At 44.2% G+C, this 15433-nt stretch overlaps 1 protein-coding gene across 1 annotated transcript in view; it reads right to left on the bottom strand.

The window, feature by feature from the left end:
* LOC139054374 (diuretic hormone receptor-like) overlaps window positions 1-15433 on the bottom strand; it is a 131341-nt gene that overhangs the window by 19963 nt on the left and 95945 nt on the right. Inside the window, exon 14 of the mRNA XM_070531287.1 lies at window positions 12662-12761. Within this exon, the coding sequence (XP_070387388.1) occupies window positions 12662-12761 (100 nt within the window). The remainder of the gene's footprint in view (window positions 1-12661; window positions 12762-15433) is intronic.

Here is a 15433-nt window from a genome sequence, read left to right as displayed (position 1 = left end):
GTAGTGCGAGTGACTAACACTCTCGCCTTCGGGAACGATGCGGAGTGATGGTCGAGTTTAGGCTCCATATTTCTTTTAGTGCGCAGCGCCTTTTGAAATACGGAACAACGTGTTGTGAACTGACAAGCGCGCATCTTTAAGCATCGACTTCTTCGTAGGCTTGTGCCTTCCGTCATCTTTAAGGGCTTTAGTATTTACCCACTAAAACGAGAGAGACTTGAGATAGGCTTAACGGGCGCGCACTTTCGGACAAGGACAAAGAAAAGCTGAACAAAGGATTCTTTTGCTTTTGTCCTAAAGTATGCGCATGGTAAAATCTGAAAAAAATCAGTCAGCTAGAACTTGAACACCCTCTTTTTTTAGGAGGCGAGGTCGTAGTACTTGCCCTAGCGTTGGTGGCATTTGGTCATCACTGGTGGCAATGCCAGCTCACGCCTGGTTGGCGCCCCACTGACATTCATGCGTGGTTCACCATTTTTTTTTATCGTATTGCTAATCTGGCAGTTATGAAGTACGCCCTAGACCAGTTGCGGCCTGACTGCGAAGGCACAGAGGTGCGGTCTACATTTCTCGGCATGCCCTTGGTTAACTTTCACGATTAGTTTCAAAGAAAACAAAGGGATGTCATATTATGTAGTACTACATTTGTTGAGGCTCCTTAAATTCATTTCGCAGCCTACAAAAGGAAGGCTATAAGTTATAGCCTTCATAAAATGTTGCGTACGCCACATATTTTGGTATGCCGCAAATGACGGCAGGACACATTTGCGCACTAAGCGTTTTCATATTTTACGCTGCTACGCTTGATGTGATCTGTTGAAACATTTTTGTGAATTGGGAAAGTCATAGTAAAACTTAACGTTTTCGGTGCTTAGTGCAATGCGACTGTTGCGTAGCTTTGTGACAACACAGCGGTCAGATTATATTTACTGCAAGAATTACTCGCTGAAGCTTTCTGGAATCCCTTACCCCGTGTGTCTTATTTAGGTTATTCGAATCAAGATCTACTTAGGACAGTTTGTAGAATGTATGCAAATCCTGAAGGCAAACGATTCCGGCAGGAAACATCACTCGATGAATGCGGACATTAACGTGACTACAATAAAGACAATCTATATTGCACCACACCATATTGCCACCGAAGACAGAAATGGCAACCACGACACAAATAATACCACGACACAGTATCTATTGCACTCACTGGCCATCAGTGCAAGCTCCGTAGTATACCTAGTATATTGGCTGCAACTTCGTTGCAACGCCCCTTCATCAAGTGGTGGTGCTCAACGTGGAGACGTCTGTTGGGGGTTAGGCGCCATCGCTTTAATATATTTGGACTACATATCCGTTGTGCCTCGTTGGCGCATGCCTTCCAGGTATTGGCCAAAACTTCGCACATACCAATACCACTGAATAATATAAAATGATCCTAAATAATAGAAATTGTCAATAAACGACGAAGTTCGCCTTCTTTTTTGCGCATATAGGACCTTGCTTACAAAAGTAAAGTGAAATGAACGTTCATGTAACAATTTATGTTTTTTGAATGTGCCCCAAAGTCACTTCGCATGGATGGGGTGGAGATGACCATCCATTTTGGTAAAAGCGTTTTTAGTAGATTGAATTATGAGTGACTCAAACGAATATTTGATGACACATTGGAGCAATTACACCAACACGCTTGCGTCGTTCCAATAAATTCTGTGTCCTGATGCTCGAAATTGCTCTGCTAAGGCTTCGGTCAACGTGTTTCCCTTCTTGACGTCATTCAGGTGCTGCTTCACAAGTCATAGTTTTCCAGTCTCACATGTATACAAAAATTTGCAATAGCTGCATGTTTTATTGTACGCAACACCAGCAAATATTTTTCGGGGCATTGAGACTACTGAAGCGGCTTTCAAGCTGCCTGCCTGTTTCTGTGCACAAGAAACCTTCGCATTCGGGCTAAAGTAAACTTCAAGTTGACGCACCTCGACCTAAAATCGGTACACCATTCTTCTGACAAACGTTGCGTCGTTAGGTTACTTGTGAATTGGACAGTGCAAATGTGTTCTGGGAAGGATGCCTCAGCGGAACGGAAAAAGATACACGATGACTTCAGACGAGATGTGTGCCCGGGGTACTTTATTCGGAAGAAACCGAGAACCGCCTTCAATAGTTAACCTCAAACAGAAGCATTCAAAGCGACGATTCCACCAAAAAACGAATAAAAAAAAGGAAGTGCTTGCTGTAGCACATTATATGGCGCAGGTAAGTGAAGCACTCACGCATTTTGCAGAAGGAACCTATGCATATAGTGGGCACGCTGAGCCGCTAACTAAGACAAGATGTCCTCAACGTGAAGGATGATCTACCCCGATGGATGGAAGTTGCTGGCGTCGCGTCGAAGATACCGTGTGCAGATGGCAAGTTTTTGTACAAACGCCAGACTGGAAGGCTAAACAAAGAATTTAAGCCTTACCAGAATGATTTCAAGGAGGGAAACAAGTCGACAAACACCTTATGTTGCCCTTGAAAACATGTGGCCACACCATTTATCGGGAGCGCGCAAGAAGTGTGGGCCACAAGCAGAAAAATGTCATTATGGCTCGATCTCGAATCACTCATCATTCATATTATACTGACAACACCCTTAACAGAATGGACAGCAATATTCTCCGCATACATCCGAAGTTCCTTTGTCAGATATTCAAGATATCGCACAATCTTAATTGGTGTTGGGCTGCTGAGCACTAAGTCGCGGGATCGCATCCCAGCTACGGCAGCCGCATTTTGTTGGCGGCGGAATGCGAAAACACCCGTGTACTTAGATTTAGGTGCACGTTAAAGAACCACAGGTGATCTAACTTTCTGGAGTTCTCCACTATGGCGTGCCTCATAATCAGAAAGCGGTTTCGCCACGTAAACGCCCATAATTTGATTTTTTTTTCATTCTTCAGTACGGCTTTTTGTACGGGCACGGAAACATCAATTTTGCCATTTGTTGGTCCGCGACGAGAGTTACATTTGCTATACTATTTTTTTTATCAGGCTATAAGATTTTTCGTCAAATTCTTGACCACATCATACCAATATCACATAGGCGACGCCGCTGAAGTTCCCTGTTTGGGCACGTACTGAGCCGCACATACTCAGTAAACCAAACTGTGTACTAAGCAATACTGCAGCCAGCACTTACCCTGTGGCCCAAACTAGTAGAAACCTTCAGTCAGTGGGTGAAAGAAGATAGAGACACGCTTATTCCACAGTGAGTTATGTTCCAAAAGAGTGACAATTGCACTACAAGAACTTCATTTTGATAGCGAGTAAACAGGCACTAGAGCCGTGCTCGAACAGTCAACACCGCCGTCTGCGTCCTCTTATCACAGTGTAAACTTCACATGCCACACAGTGTAAACCTACATGCGTAGAAAGTTGTAAGTCTCGACAAACGCCCCGCGATCGTTTGCATGAAAAAGAATAAGGAAAACGAAGCCGAGTGGATGCGCCTTTACGCTCTACTAAACTGACCTTGAAGTGGAGTCAGGTCAGCATTATGGTCAGTGTTCTAAGGACGCAATGTCGGGCGATCATTTTCGGAGATGGTTTCACTCTCACGAGATTTCGCGAGAACCGCCGCTGGACGCGTGCGCACAAGGGTCATGCAAACGCGAGAAAGAAGCTCAGTGGCTCTCGTAGGCTGGGTCTCGCGAAATATCGCAAAAGCGATCGCTCAAGATCACCGCACGTGTGTGGTCGAAATTGTAGGAACATGTGTCCAGCTTAAACAATCTAATACCTTTTTTAGGGGCTGACAAACACATTTTCCCTTGTTACTTAGGCCACAGCTTTTAAGCGAGGCGGACAGGAATGAATGACAAGGACGGCGTGCTGTCCGGTGCTAGGGTAGAAAAGAGAACCATCCGGCTGTAAAATATTGCAGGACGGTGTGACAGCGATAGCACCCTGTCCTTGTCATTCTTGCCTTTCAGCATCGCTTAGGCGATATAGTCCCAGTAACTATATGACACTAACAGTCACTACCCCAAAATATGTACTTCTAGAAAGTGTTCCTCATAGCACTAGCATTCTGAGAAATATGGTATTGGCCAGGTTGCTGTATCAGCTACTTATCAGAAGTTGTCTTGCGTGCTGCATTGAGCTTGTTGGCTCCGTATATAACTAGAACACCGTGCGTGGAGCTCGAGCGCTGCACTGCACCTTGATATACCCTGCTGTGCGTCGTATTCGGACGAAACCACCACATTTTTTTCTTGACGTTGCACTCAGAAACACTTCCTGCTAAAACCTTGCTAATTTCGTGAACATGCCAGTGTGAAATCGCCAGTTAGTTGCCTTCGTCAACTAACTGGCGATTGGACCCATGTGTCGAGAACAAAGAGGAACATTTTCTAGAGTATAAAAAGGATGGCCAGACTAGAAGGAAAGTAGCGTTCTCCACAAGAAAAGTAGAAAGTTACCTACAAAGAAAGGGCTCAGGCAAAGAGACAAAATAGCTTAAATGCTATTCACTGCATGCTTGGAAGAACTATTCAAACTATTAAATAGAGAAGGCTTAGGAGGGACGATCTACGCGAGTATCTCAGCAACCTATGGTTTCCAAATGACACTGTCCGGTTCAGCGACACTGCGGAATGATTACAGCAAATGATTAAAGATCCTATCGGAGAAACCGCAGTAGTGGGGTCGAAGATTATTATGCCGAAGACAAAATAATGTTCACATAGCCTGGCAAGGGAAGAAGAGTTGAGAATCGCCAGTGAGCCTCTAGAGTTGTAAACTAAGTAGTTTATATAGGTCAATTACTCACAGGGAACCCTGATTGTGAGAAGGCAATTTACAGAAGACTCAAAATGGGTAGGAATACATACGGCTTGCATTGTCAGATCTTACCGCTATATTGTAAAACAAGGTGCACAATCATTGCATTCTGCCTTTGCTAAAATATGCAGCACAAGCTTGAAGGTTGACAAAGAAGCTCGAGAACAATTTAAGGACCACGCAAGGAGCGATGGAACGAAAAATGTTGAGTGTAACGTTATGAGACAGGAAAATAACGGTGTGGATCAGAGAGCAAAGGGGATAGGCGATATCCTAATTGACATTAAGAGAAAAATTGGACCTGCCCACGCCACGAAATGCTTACGATGGGAAACCGATGGACCATCAAAGTTACAGAATGGGTGCCAAGAGAAGGGAAGTCCAGGGCACCAGTAAATTAGGTGGGTGATGAAATAAGGAAATTCGTAGGTGCTAGTTGGAATCACTTGGTGCTTGACAGGGATAATTCGAGATCGCAGGGAGAGGCCGTCATCCTGCACCGGGCATTAATATAGGCTGATGATGGTTGGAAAAGCTAGTATCCACCAGGTTGGCTACCCTATAAGTGCGAAAGGGCGGAAAGGAAGATAAGAAGGAGAGAAAGAGGGGAGCTATTGCATACTCACCCACATATAGACGGTCATTCACGTATGCGTGCACTCGCGGTGAATGTTCACTCAAAAATGCTCGTATAGTCCAGTTGTCTTGAAAAAAGTGCGTCAGTGCCTTGGTGGCCTTGTGCTCACTAGTGGTCTGTGGCCTTCGTCCCAGGATCTCAGCTGCCGCGAACGCTTCATCGTTTGAGCAGATCAGACTAATATTAAGAATACGTAGTTCAGATTTATACTTTGGAAAATGGCACAGAATGTGTTTTAGTCTCATCACGTCGGCAAGAGTTGCATGCTGCACTGTTGGCCATTCTGATAAGGAATTAATTATCGTTCGTTAATATGACGCCCAACCAGAGGCGGTGAACTGCGTTTATTTCACCGAGTTTCATAATAGGGTCCAGTCAATATAACTACGAGGTGGGAAAATCTGGCGATTTACAGTGTCGAAGTGTAATGCTACGTACAAGTGTGAGTGCAGTGCCAGTGTAAATATATTTGTTTTTCTTTTTAACCATATTCTTCGACGAACGCTTAAAAACTACGATTGCATCATTTCATACTCAACTAGGGCCGGCGTAATGCATAATTTTGTTTCCCATGCTGCATTCCCTTCTTACCATCCGCCGTTCCCAGCAGACTAATCCCAGTAGCAACACAGGGTCGGGGGACGCCAATCGGATCACTGATCAATCGTTGGAAGGAGCAGCATTGAAATGTCATCGCCACACCATCCCTGCTCAGGGGCGTTATAAAATTAAGCTATATCACTCTGTTTCTATTTCAATTCAGCCATTAGCACCTCATGACCAGGCCAAAACTTTTGGGCAAAGTCCATTTCAGCTGTCGGTCACACGATGTCACTAAAACTGCGGAAATTTCTCATTTGATAGAACGTGTACACACTGATTATGCATGATCATGGTGAGCAGTGAAAAAATCATATTTGCTCTGTTGCACCTATTTCACCATTACCCTTCCGCTACTGGTTTAAATTTCTTTCGCGCAGTGCCCCCTAAGCCTGTCGGTCACGCGAAGTCATAAAAACGCGAGAACTTCCTCTGTCAAAAGGATGTAGACGCAGTAAAGATGTAACAATATGCCGAGCAAAGCTTATTTTTGCGGAATTGCCGGACGTGGTCTCATTCTGAAAGGCGCAGACTTCTGGTGCATTTCCAGCACTTTAACGAAATAGTAAAAATTAGGAGACCAGGAAAAACGCAGAGACAATAGAACGCTGTCCTTGCGTCTTGCCTCTTCTCTTAATTTTTCCTATGCATTTAATGCACGGGAAATGCGCGCATTTTCAATTTTCCGCCTAGCCCAGCTGTCCGTGTGAGTGGAAAACGCCTGCCTGCCGCTCGCTCTAGCGCTCGCTACTCTTAGCTGTGGGCGAGGATGATTTATTTCAGTATATTTTAAAAGTATATACGTGACGGTATAACGTTGTCGAGCTCTTTCAGCAGTTTTGTCTTTTTGCGGCATTCTTAACTTTACGATACCCGTCGCCACAATGTCTGGCCTGCCAGAGCAAGCGAAGGAAGGGGAAGCGCACCACTCGCAGGCAGTGGCACCACTATGCTTGCACGTTATCGAGTTTCACGGGACTAGCTCGGCCCCAACGAAACCTAAACCCACTCCATCGCAGTCTAGACCTCTTGTCAACCATTTAGATTTAAAAAAGAACTGTCAAGGTAGGCAATGCTCCACGCTTTTAAAGGTAAACAAAAGTGACCTCCTATAAAAAAGGAGATCTCATTCGGCGGTTAAAACAACGGTGCGGGTCAATACGCGACGCTTGCGTTGGCTGTTACGTAAGTTTGCACGCGCGAGACTGGAACAAAAATTACAATGGAATAGTTTTACGTTACGTGGCCCCAGCATTATACTGTGAAGGATACCGCTGGTCTTCCGAATAACATGTTCATTGCGCTCGGTCTATGCAGCCCGAATGTGTAACGAGCAAGGCGCAATACACCAGGACGGAAGAAGAACACAAGCGTCAGGACCGGCGCCGGTCCTGTCGTTTGTGGTCTTCTTCGGTGCTGGTCTATTGCGCCTTACTTGTTACACATTCAAGCATGAACCAACTAGCCGAAGCAAGAGTTTTACTTGAACCTATACAGTCCGCCGGGATCTACAGTGTAATCGCAATGCAGAAAGACAGCAATCTACATGGCTTTTATATTTTCTATTTTAGCGAAGCTGCAGCTATCCACGTATAGTGTCTGCTGCGTAGAAGCAGGATGCACTTGTTAGGCTCACGTTTGTCTTCATCTGAGTTTTGAGCCTTTATATGTAACAATGTTATATTTGTGTAGGATTTCCTCCATTTCCTGCAGCCTATTTATTAAGACAAGAACGGCTGGGTAGCCGTGGTAGAGCACCTGTATGCCTGTCGTGGTGATGTTGTTTCGAACTAAGCTAAAGGCGAGAAATTTTTTCTGTATTTATGCTTTCGAGGCATTTTAACACGACGCTACTAGGTAGCCCGATTTATCGATTATAACTGTTAAACCAATCATAAACCCACACAATACGACCACTGTTAGGATGGTAACAATTTGAATGAAAGGATTACGTCATTCCAACTTTATTTCGCCTGTAGATTTCACGCCTTGGCAGTAGAATCGAATTTGCAGGTGGTGAACATATACCAGGTTACCCCATCCATTACTTAAGTAGAAAAATGAGACGGTGCTTTATTTGAGCATTTTGAAAGCGTTTATTTACATATATTTTCCTTCTCTTGTACACAGTCATTTCACATAGCTTGAAAACATATTTATGTGACGACTGTAATGTTTGTAAACATGCATTTCACACAGAATTCTCATGACAACTTCCATATTTTGGTTTGAAGATAATTGGAAATGTGCTAGTGACATAACATAGTACAGAAGTAGGAAAAGACATTAATTCGCTTCCCCCCAGCTGGGTGGCCGCATGATCGCTCATTGGTCATTGACGGATGCGATACAGCTTCCATTGCGACATTTCTGGAAACCTCGTTGGCCGCTTAATTAAAAGCGCAGCTGAATAAAAGTTATTTTTGCATGAAGTAGGAGTTATTCACTCTATGACACCTCACTGAATATGCTTGTTATTACACAGTTGTCGATAAAGCGCATCGATAAAGAACAAGACAACTTCTTGGTGAGTGACTAAATTTCTAATTTCGGTGGACGCAGATAGACTAAGACGTAGGAACCTTGCTATGGTAAATAATAATAATAATAATAATAATAATAATAATAATAATAATAATAATAATAATAATAATAATAATATTTATTGTTGCCATCTTACAATAATCGTACATCAGAAGGCAGGCCCGTCAAAGCCAACGAAGTGGCTTGCGTGACTTGGCCCGGCATGTCGGCAAACAAAGTCAAAATGGCAACATGTACAGAAATGAAAATGTCGTGAAGTTCATCACACAAAATGAAACAGAAAATCAGCTGAAATCAGTGACAAAAGAAATACAAGAAAAGAGAAATGCAGTATTATACATATCTTACAGTGCCTTCAACATTTTTTTCAAGTTTCGTTTCGAAGTTGCAGTAAATATATGATCAGGAAGATCATTGAATATTCTTGGGACATAAGCATACCTACTAGCCTTACCAAATCTTGTGTTGCAGTGCGGTACTACAAAACGCAATGTTTTCCGCAGTGCACGGGGAGCAACATATTCTTGTTTGAAATCAGGGTTCCAAAAATGTCTCACCACAACCGTTTGAGTGAACAAAGTTTGAAATGACGGAAGACCCAGATGTATAAATAAGTTCACATTGTCGGCCGAGGAAGAGTTATAAACAATGGACTTCAACATATTTTTTAGAATACTGTCAATTCGACAAAACCATCGAGATGAGCAAAACCCGAACAATGTAATGCCATAACGTAACACACTGTATGCTAAGGCGTGCATGATAGTGATTTTTACAGGCATCGGAACAATGGATTTAATATTAAAAAGCAGCGAGGAAACACTTCTGAGCCTGCCGCAAAGATACGTCATGTGATCATTCAATAATAATAATAATAATAATAATAATAATAATAATAATAATAATAATAATAATAATAATAATAATAATAATAATAATCGGATTATTATTATTATTATTATTATTATTATTATTATTATTATTATTATTATTATTATTATTATTATTATTATTATTAAATAACACTCCACAAAATTAGCTTTTCTGGAATGCTAATCAATGTTTTAAAAATATCTTCCGTATTATATCTATAGGGAAACTGTTTGCCATAGCCAGGGAGCCGCAACGGCGGTGAAGGATGAGGTAATGCAATTCTTTAGTAAGAGCATTTTCTTTTTCAGTGTAGGACATGTTTGGTTTTAGCGCTCTGTTGGAACTTTTTCACCCCAGGAAAATTGTACAACACCTAAGAAGCAATAAATACCCCTGTTCATAAGAATGTGGATACCACTTCTCACAGTATTATCGCTTATGTATTGGTCGGTAAACTACGCAGTGTAGAGAATATGGCCGGTGCAATGAAAGCATTACTTTTGCTCGACTCAGTTACTTGCTTCCCATCAACCCTTCATGGCTGGTCGATCCAAGTGCTAAAGCAGGTGGAACCCCATTCGAGCGACTGCAGAAGTGCGCGAAAGTAAAAGAAAAAATGAATACTTACAGAGACATTACAGTACATCGGCCAATGACTTGTATGGTGTGTCAACGTACCTTGGTAATATGTTTTCGTAAAATATTATAGGTTATTTTAAGCATGGCCGCTGGTTCCGTGAAGCTCATGAACGCTTTCACGAGACATCCGAACGAGAATCGTCTGCTTTCAACCAGTAGAGCCATATGTGGATGGCGCGTACTGCACTAAGGCAATAGAATACTTGGACACGCTTTTCACCTTCATCAGGTGCTGATTGTTGAAGGCTGTGGGCGGCAGCTGACATCTCTTGTCGATCAGATGAAAATACTGCGTCATAATGAGACGATGCACTTCTACGGTGGAACCATCACTATTAACCATATATCGGCGTATTTTCCAATACGCTCTGCGAAAAAGTATTGAATTAGGTTTAAATGGCAGTTTAAAGTTATTGTCCTAATTTTTTGCTACATCTGATGTACACACATATCGATAGGAGCACTGCAAGCCGCTTTAAAGCGGGATTAGAATTTTGAGAGAGGAAATAAATAAGTAAATATGCAAATTAGACTGGGAGGCTAGTCACTCCTGTGATTTATGATAAAAAATATCTTGCACACGGGCAGTATTGCCCGAAGTCTGGTGCGCTTCAATGAATGATAGGCGAAATGAAATCGAGCACAGGTTATTAAAGATCAAAGCTCAGCGAATCGTTAAGTACGAAAGGAGGTAGTCACTTTATATAAAGTGAAGTTAAAACACGCATTTCATTGACAAGGACGCGAAAGCACGGAAACATTTCACCTTCATTGTGACCATCACTAGCTCCCTAAACTTCATACTCCACAGCGCTACAACCATGAACAATTCACGCTAAGTCATTTCGATGAGATGTCACTGGAATGACAAGGCGCAACACGGAATTGAATCTTAAACTGTTGATAAAGCAGCACGCCACAGGAGCATAACATGCAGAGTCCTGAAGCCTGGCACTTTCAGAGAAGATATACCTTTACCAGCGCAATGCCAAGCGCAAAGGGACGTAGGGCGTTCACAGCTATAGCATGTCTCTTCGCAGAAACTTTAAGCACCCATTTTGAAAAATCTGCAGAACGTCGCGCACGAGTTCATGGCAACTCTCATTTTTCTTATATTGTGTCGTAAACTTCCATGCTCATGCATATGAATGAAGCATGTGTTCATCTCAATACCATGAGAAACGTTAACCCAAGCGAATATTGAAAACCTTGTTTCATATAATCGGCACCCGGGCATCGCCACTGTTGAAGACAATCGCCCTGTTTCTAGAGGGATGTCACACTCTTTGAGCAGTGAGAAAGACGAAGTGGTTCAACAGTTACAGAGCCCAGCATAGCCCTTTTCAGAATGGTGAACGACACTAGCTCGGCCAATGCGTTAAAAACTATCAGCCCATTCCATTTTAGCCAGTGGACTGAAAATACTTTTGAACAAGATAATTTCATTAGTCAGAAAATACTAGCAAAATAATCACTTATTGCGAAATCGAAGGCTAAGTCATGATTTATAGTTGTGCGGGAAAATCTGTCAGCAGATGAGCTGAAAGCACACATGGGTGAAACAACGCCACGGAACAAAAGGAAATTGCTTTCTGGCAAAAGCTTGAGCACATTTCATTCGCATGTGTAAAGTGCGTAGTCTGCATTAGACAGAAATAATACAGCCATAGGATTGTTCAAATGCGTCGTAACGAAGTGAAAAAAGAACAATAACAAGCATTTCAGGGGGGCTTTATGAAAGAAACTTAGCTATAAGCACAGGTGGAAAATCTGGTGCTTTCAGTCTTGCCGTAATATTAGGAGCTGTTGCTAGAAATTGCTTTTTATCACATGTTTCCATTTCGAATAATTTCGCTTTCTACGATGCCATCAATCCGTAGTGAGTGACACTGGACCACTGCCAGCAAAATTTACAGCACTGTACTGCCTATCTCTAATGTGTCCCGTTGCACAGGACATGAAATCATGAAACGTCAACAAACAATTTGTTATTGTTTCTAGGTTTCAATTTATTGGGCCAGTCTTTCTTGTTCGGTAGAAAAACTTTACTCTTGATAATTGATCGAGCAAAGTCTGTGTATTCTTATCTTTTCGTTGACATCTTTTTCGGCAATTTTCACATGAATAACAAATTTATTCTATTTGCGCAAAGCAATTTACTCTGAAGTTCTAAACAAGGCAAAGCAGCTATTATTTTAGCTGTTTGTAGCAATTTTGGTGGTTTAGACGTGGAGTATATAAGTAAAAATGTAAAACACTGCGGGAGCTTGACACAAACTACCACGGCACCACGAGTATTGTGCACTAGCAATCCCAAGAGGACGATGTGTTCCCCCCTTCAGAGCACCATCGTAGCGATGTTTTTTTATTTCTCCACTGTCTGTATGGGCTGTTGAATCCTCCTCACTGATTAACAGCTCTTTTTACTTCTTTCTCGTCATTCTTTTTCTTCTTCTTATTTGTTTATACGTTCACGAAAATTGCTAAAAAAAGAAGTTTTTTTATCTAATGCTGTATTTAGTTCACTTCTTGCTTATGATCGCGCACCTTGCGGCAATGCAGTCAGACGGTACTGTTGTTAGATCCACGAGGCCCAGATCTCTTTCTCGTATCTCTCTTGAGAGAGACTTTCCTCTCACTCTTACACCTGACATAACAAGAACAGTGTTACAAACTAGTCCTGGTCAGATTTGGAGTTAAATTGGTAGAAAACAGGCGTGTTAAAGCTCAGAAGTCAGGGCTCGCAATCCCGCCACCAGCTGCCCTAGACAGCGTCGTCTTTTGCCGTCGGCCCAAAGGCACCGTTGCTGAAGCGGTGCGCCGGACCTAGGTAGCCGGCATGCGGAGCAACCGTGGACGTTGTCGAGGCGAAGCTGATGCAGCTCGATCGGGGCGCCCGTCCCTTGTAGAGCCGCCCCGTGTCCCCGTGCGTCGCTGTTCCCGCTCCCACACTGGAGACGGCGCACGATGACGGCCGGCGGCAACCGACGCGGTACTTGAGCCCCTGTCGCTTCTGCTCGGCGCACAGGGCGCGAGCCGTCCGCCAGCGCTGGAGGTGGTGGCGAATAGTGCTGCGTACCTGCAGAGAAGCGGAGCAATATTCAAGCGCGTTCGGCGAAGTATCTGGGAGAGTACTAGGTTAAATTATTAAGTTATGGGGTTTCACGTACGAAAACCACTTTCTGATTATGAGGCACGCCGTAGTGGAGGACTCCGGAAATTTCGACCACCTGAGGTTCTTTAACGTGCACCTAAATCTAAGCACACGGGTGTTTTCGCATTTCGCCCCCATGAAAACGCGGCCGCCGTGGCCGGGATTCAATCCGGCGACCTCGTGCCCAGCAGCCCAACACCCCAGCCACTGAGGAACCATGGCGGGTAGAGTATTAGGTACCGAGAACAGCTTTCTTTCTATGGCAGAAGGCGCCGACTAGTTTAGCGATGGAATGATTAAGGTCATAAGACTTGCTTTATTTTTATTGTGACATCAATTATATGTACACTCCTGGCGCATTTTTGCCGTCGCTGTCACCGTGAGGTTTTGTATAAAGTCCAAGAGCTATAAAATCGTCGCCGAGGGCCGTATGCTGCATGTGCCACTGAAAGCGTGCGAGGGTGAGGCGGCGATCGCAGCTCAGTCTAGGGCACGCAAAGGAGGAGAGCGGGGCGGAAGCGCGCCGCTTCCGACGCGCGCAACGCTCCGCGAGGAGGGTAGGGAGGGATGGGGGGGCGCGTGTTTTACTCCGGGTGTCGCGGGCGTGACTTTACAATTTCTATAGTATGTACAGCGGGACGTGGCATTTCCTGAGGCACAGTTCGTTGGCGGGCTAGTTGGTGCGAATCCATAACAAGCCCGCCAATGCATTGTCCTGAATTATCTTTCTTCTGCTGTGGGCCCTGAGTTTCGTGTGTCTGTGTCATCTCCGGAACTAGCTGTTCTAAGCGCCTTGTCCTGTCGTCTTTCTAGTGTCCGCTGTTTTGCGCTAAACATTGTAGTTATGGAATCCCTGAGGTGTCGGACGTTTGTGCGCGTGCGCCAGTAATAGAGGGTGCGATAGAGAAAATGTGGGGGCTCCATAGATATCGGACACTGCCTAGGCACTACGGTGGAGAAGTCACTTTGCTCGTGTTGTGCGCGTTTCTCCCGAGGCGTGCCGGCATTGCGGATAGGGACACAGTTTCTTTACGTTCGGATGCTGGCTGCCGGTGCGGTGCAACAGGTGAAGCCGTGAGCACTGACGGCTTCGCATGCTTTACCGCACTGGAATCCACGCAGCTGCCCTATGGACATGCGAATGCTGCTGGCCTTGCCTCGCCGCAAGTAGAACTACTTATTTCGCAATTTTTTTCTTTGGTCCCGTTTCCTTAATTAGTATCTAAATAAAGAATAATAATAATAATAATATTTGGGGTTTTACGTGCCAAAACCACTTTCTGATTATGAGGCACGCCGTAGTGGAGGACTCCGGAAATTTTGACCCCCTGGGGTTCTTTAACGTGCACCTAAATCTAAGCACACGGGTGTTTTCGCATTTCGCCCCCATCGAAATGCGGCCGCCGTGGCCGGGATTCGATCCCGCGACCTCGTGCTCAGCAGTCCAACACCATAGCCACTGAGCAACCACGGCGGGTTATCTAAATAAAGACAATATCACATCTGTAATATGGACATTGACATTTCTTTGACGGCGGGGTGGCGGGCGAACGCGGTTGCACTTGTCGGTTTTGTAGCAAACGCCTGGAAAAGGACGCTGCCCTGAAGGGGTGTGCAAGAATTTGCCCTGAGACTATACCTAGACTACAGAACCATGATGTGCGGTCATGATATAAATTGATCGCGCTTCTCTTTTTTCTTGTCGTTCTATCTGATCCTTCTCGCGGTCATGACATGTCGTATGTTAAGTGCGCTGCCTGTTTTGTTGCACCCTTAGATTTGCGTGTGAATTTTTTCGCAAAGAGATTTCGTACATATGGCGCTGCTCAGTGAATTACGCGTCTTATAGAGCGTGTAGTTGTGTTAATACAAGTGTGGCGAAATGGGCTTGTGGCGAAAACCTTGAATGACGGTAGTTGAGCGCTTTGTAACGACGAGGGAAAAATGTGGAGACACACGGGCGCTACTCACAACAATGAAGTTTAATTCCTTGACAGAGTCGAACAAAAGTGCCTTTGAATATCCGTGGTCGACCACGTGAGCTACGTTGCCACCGGGGAGCAGCAGGATGACAAGATAGAGCGTACAAACAGGCGGAATGAAATTTAGTTACACATGCGCATAGAATTCAGTTCTTTGTAGGGCAACGCTACGGGAGTCTTGCT

The sequence above is a fragment of the Dermacentor albipictus genome, chromosome 1, assembly GCF_038994185.2.
Source record: "Dermacentor albipictus isolate Rhodes 1998 colony chromosome 1, USDA_Dalb.pri_finalv2, whole genome shotgun sequence".
In the NCBI taxonomy this organism is placed as follows: Eukaryota; Metazoa; Arthropoda; class Arachnida; order Ixodida; family Ixodidae; genus Dermacentor; species Dermacentor albipictus.
Note: the sequence above shows the minus strand (reverse complement) of the source record. Positions and strands in the feature narration are given on the sequence as shown.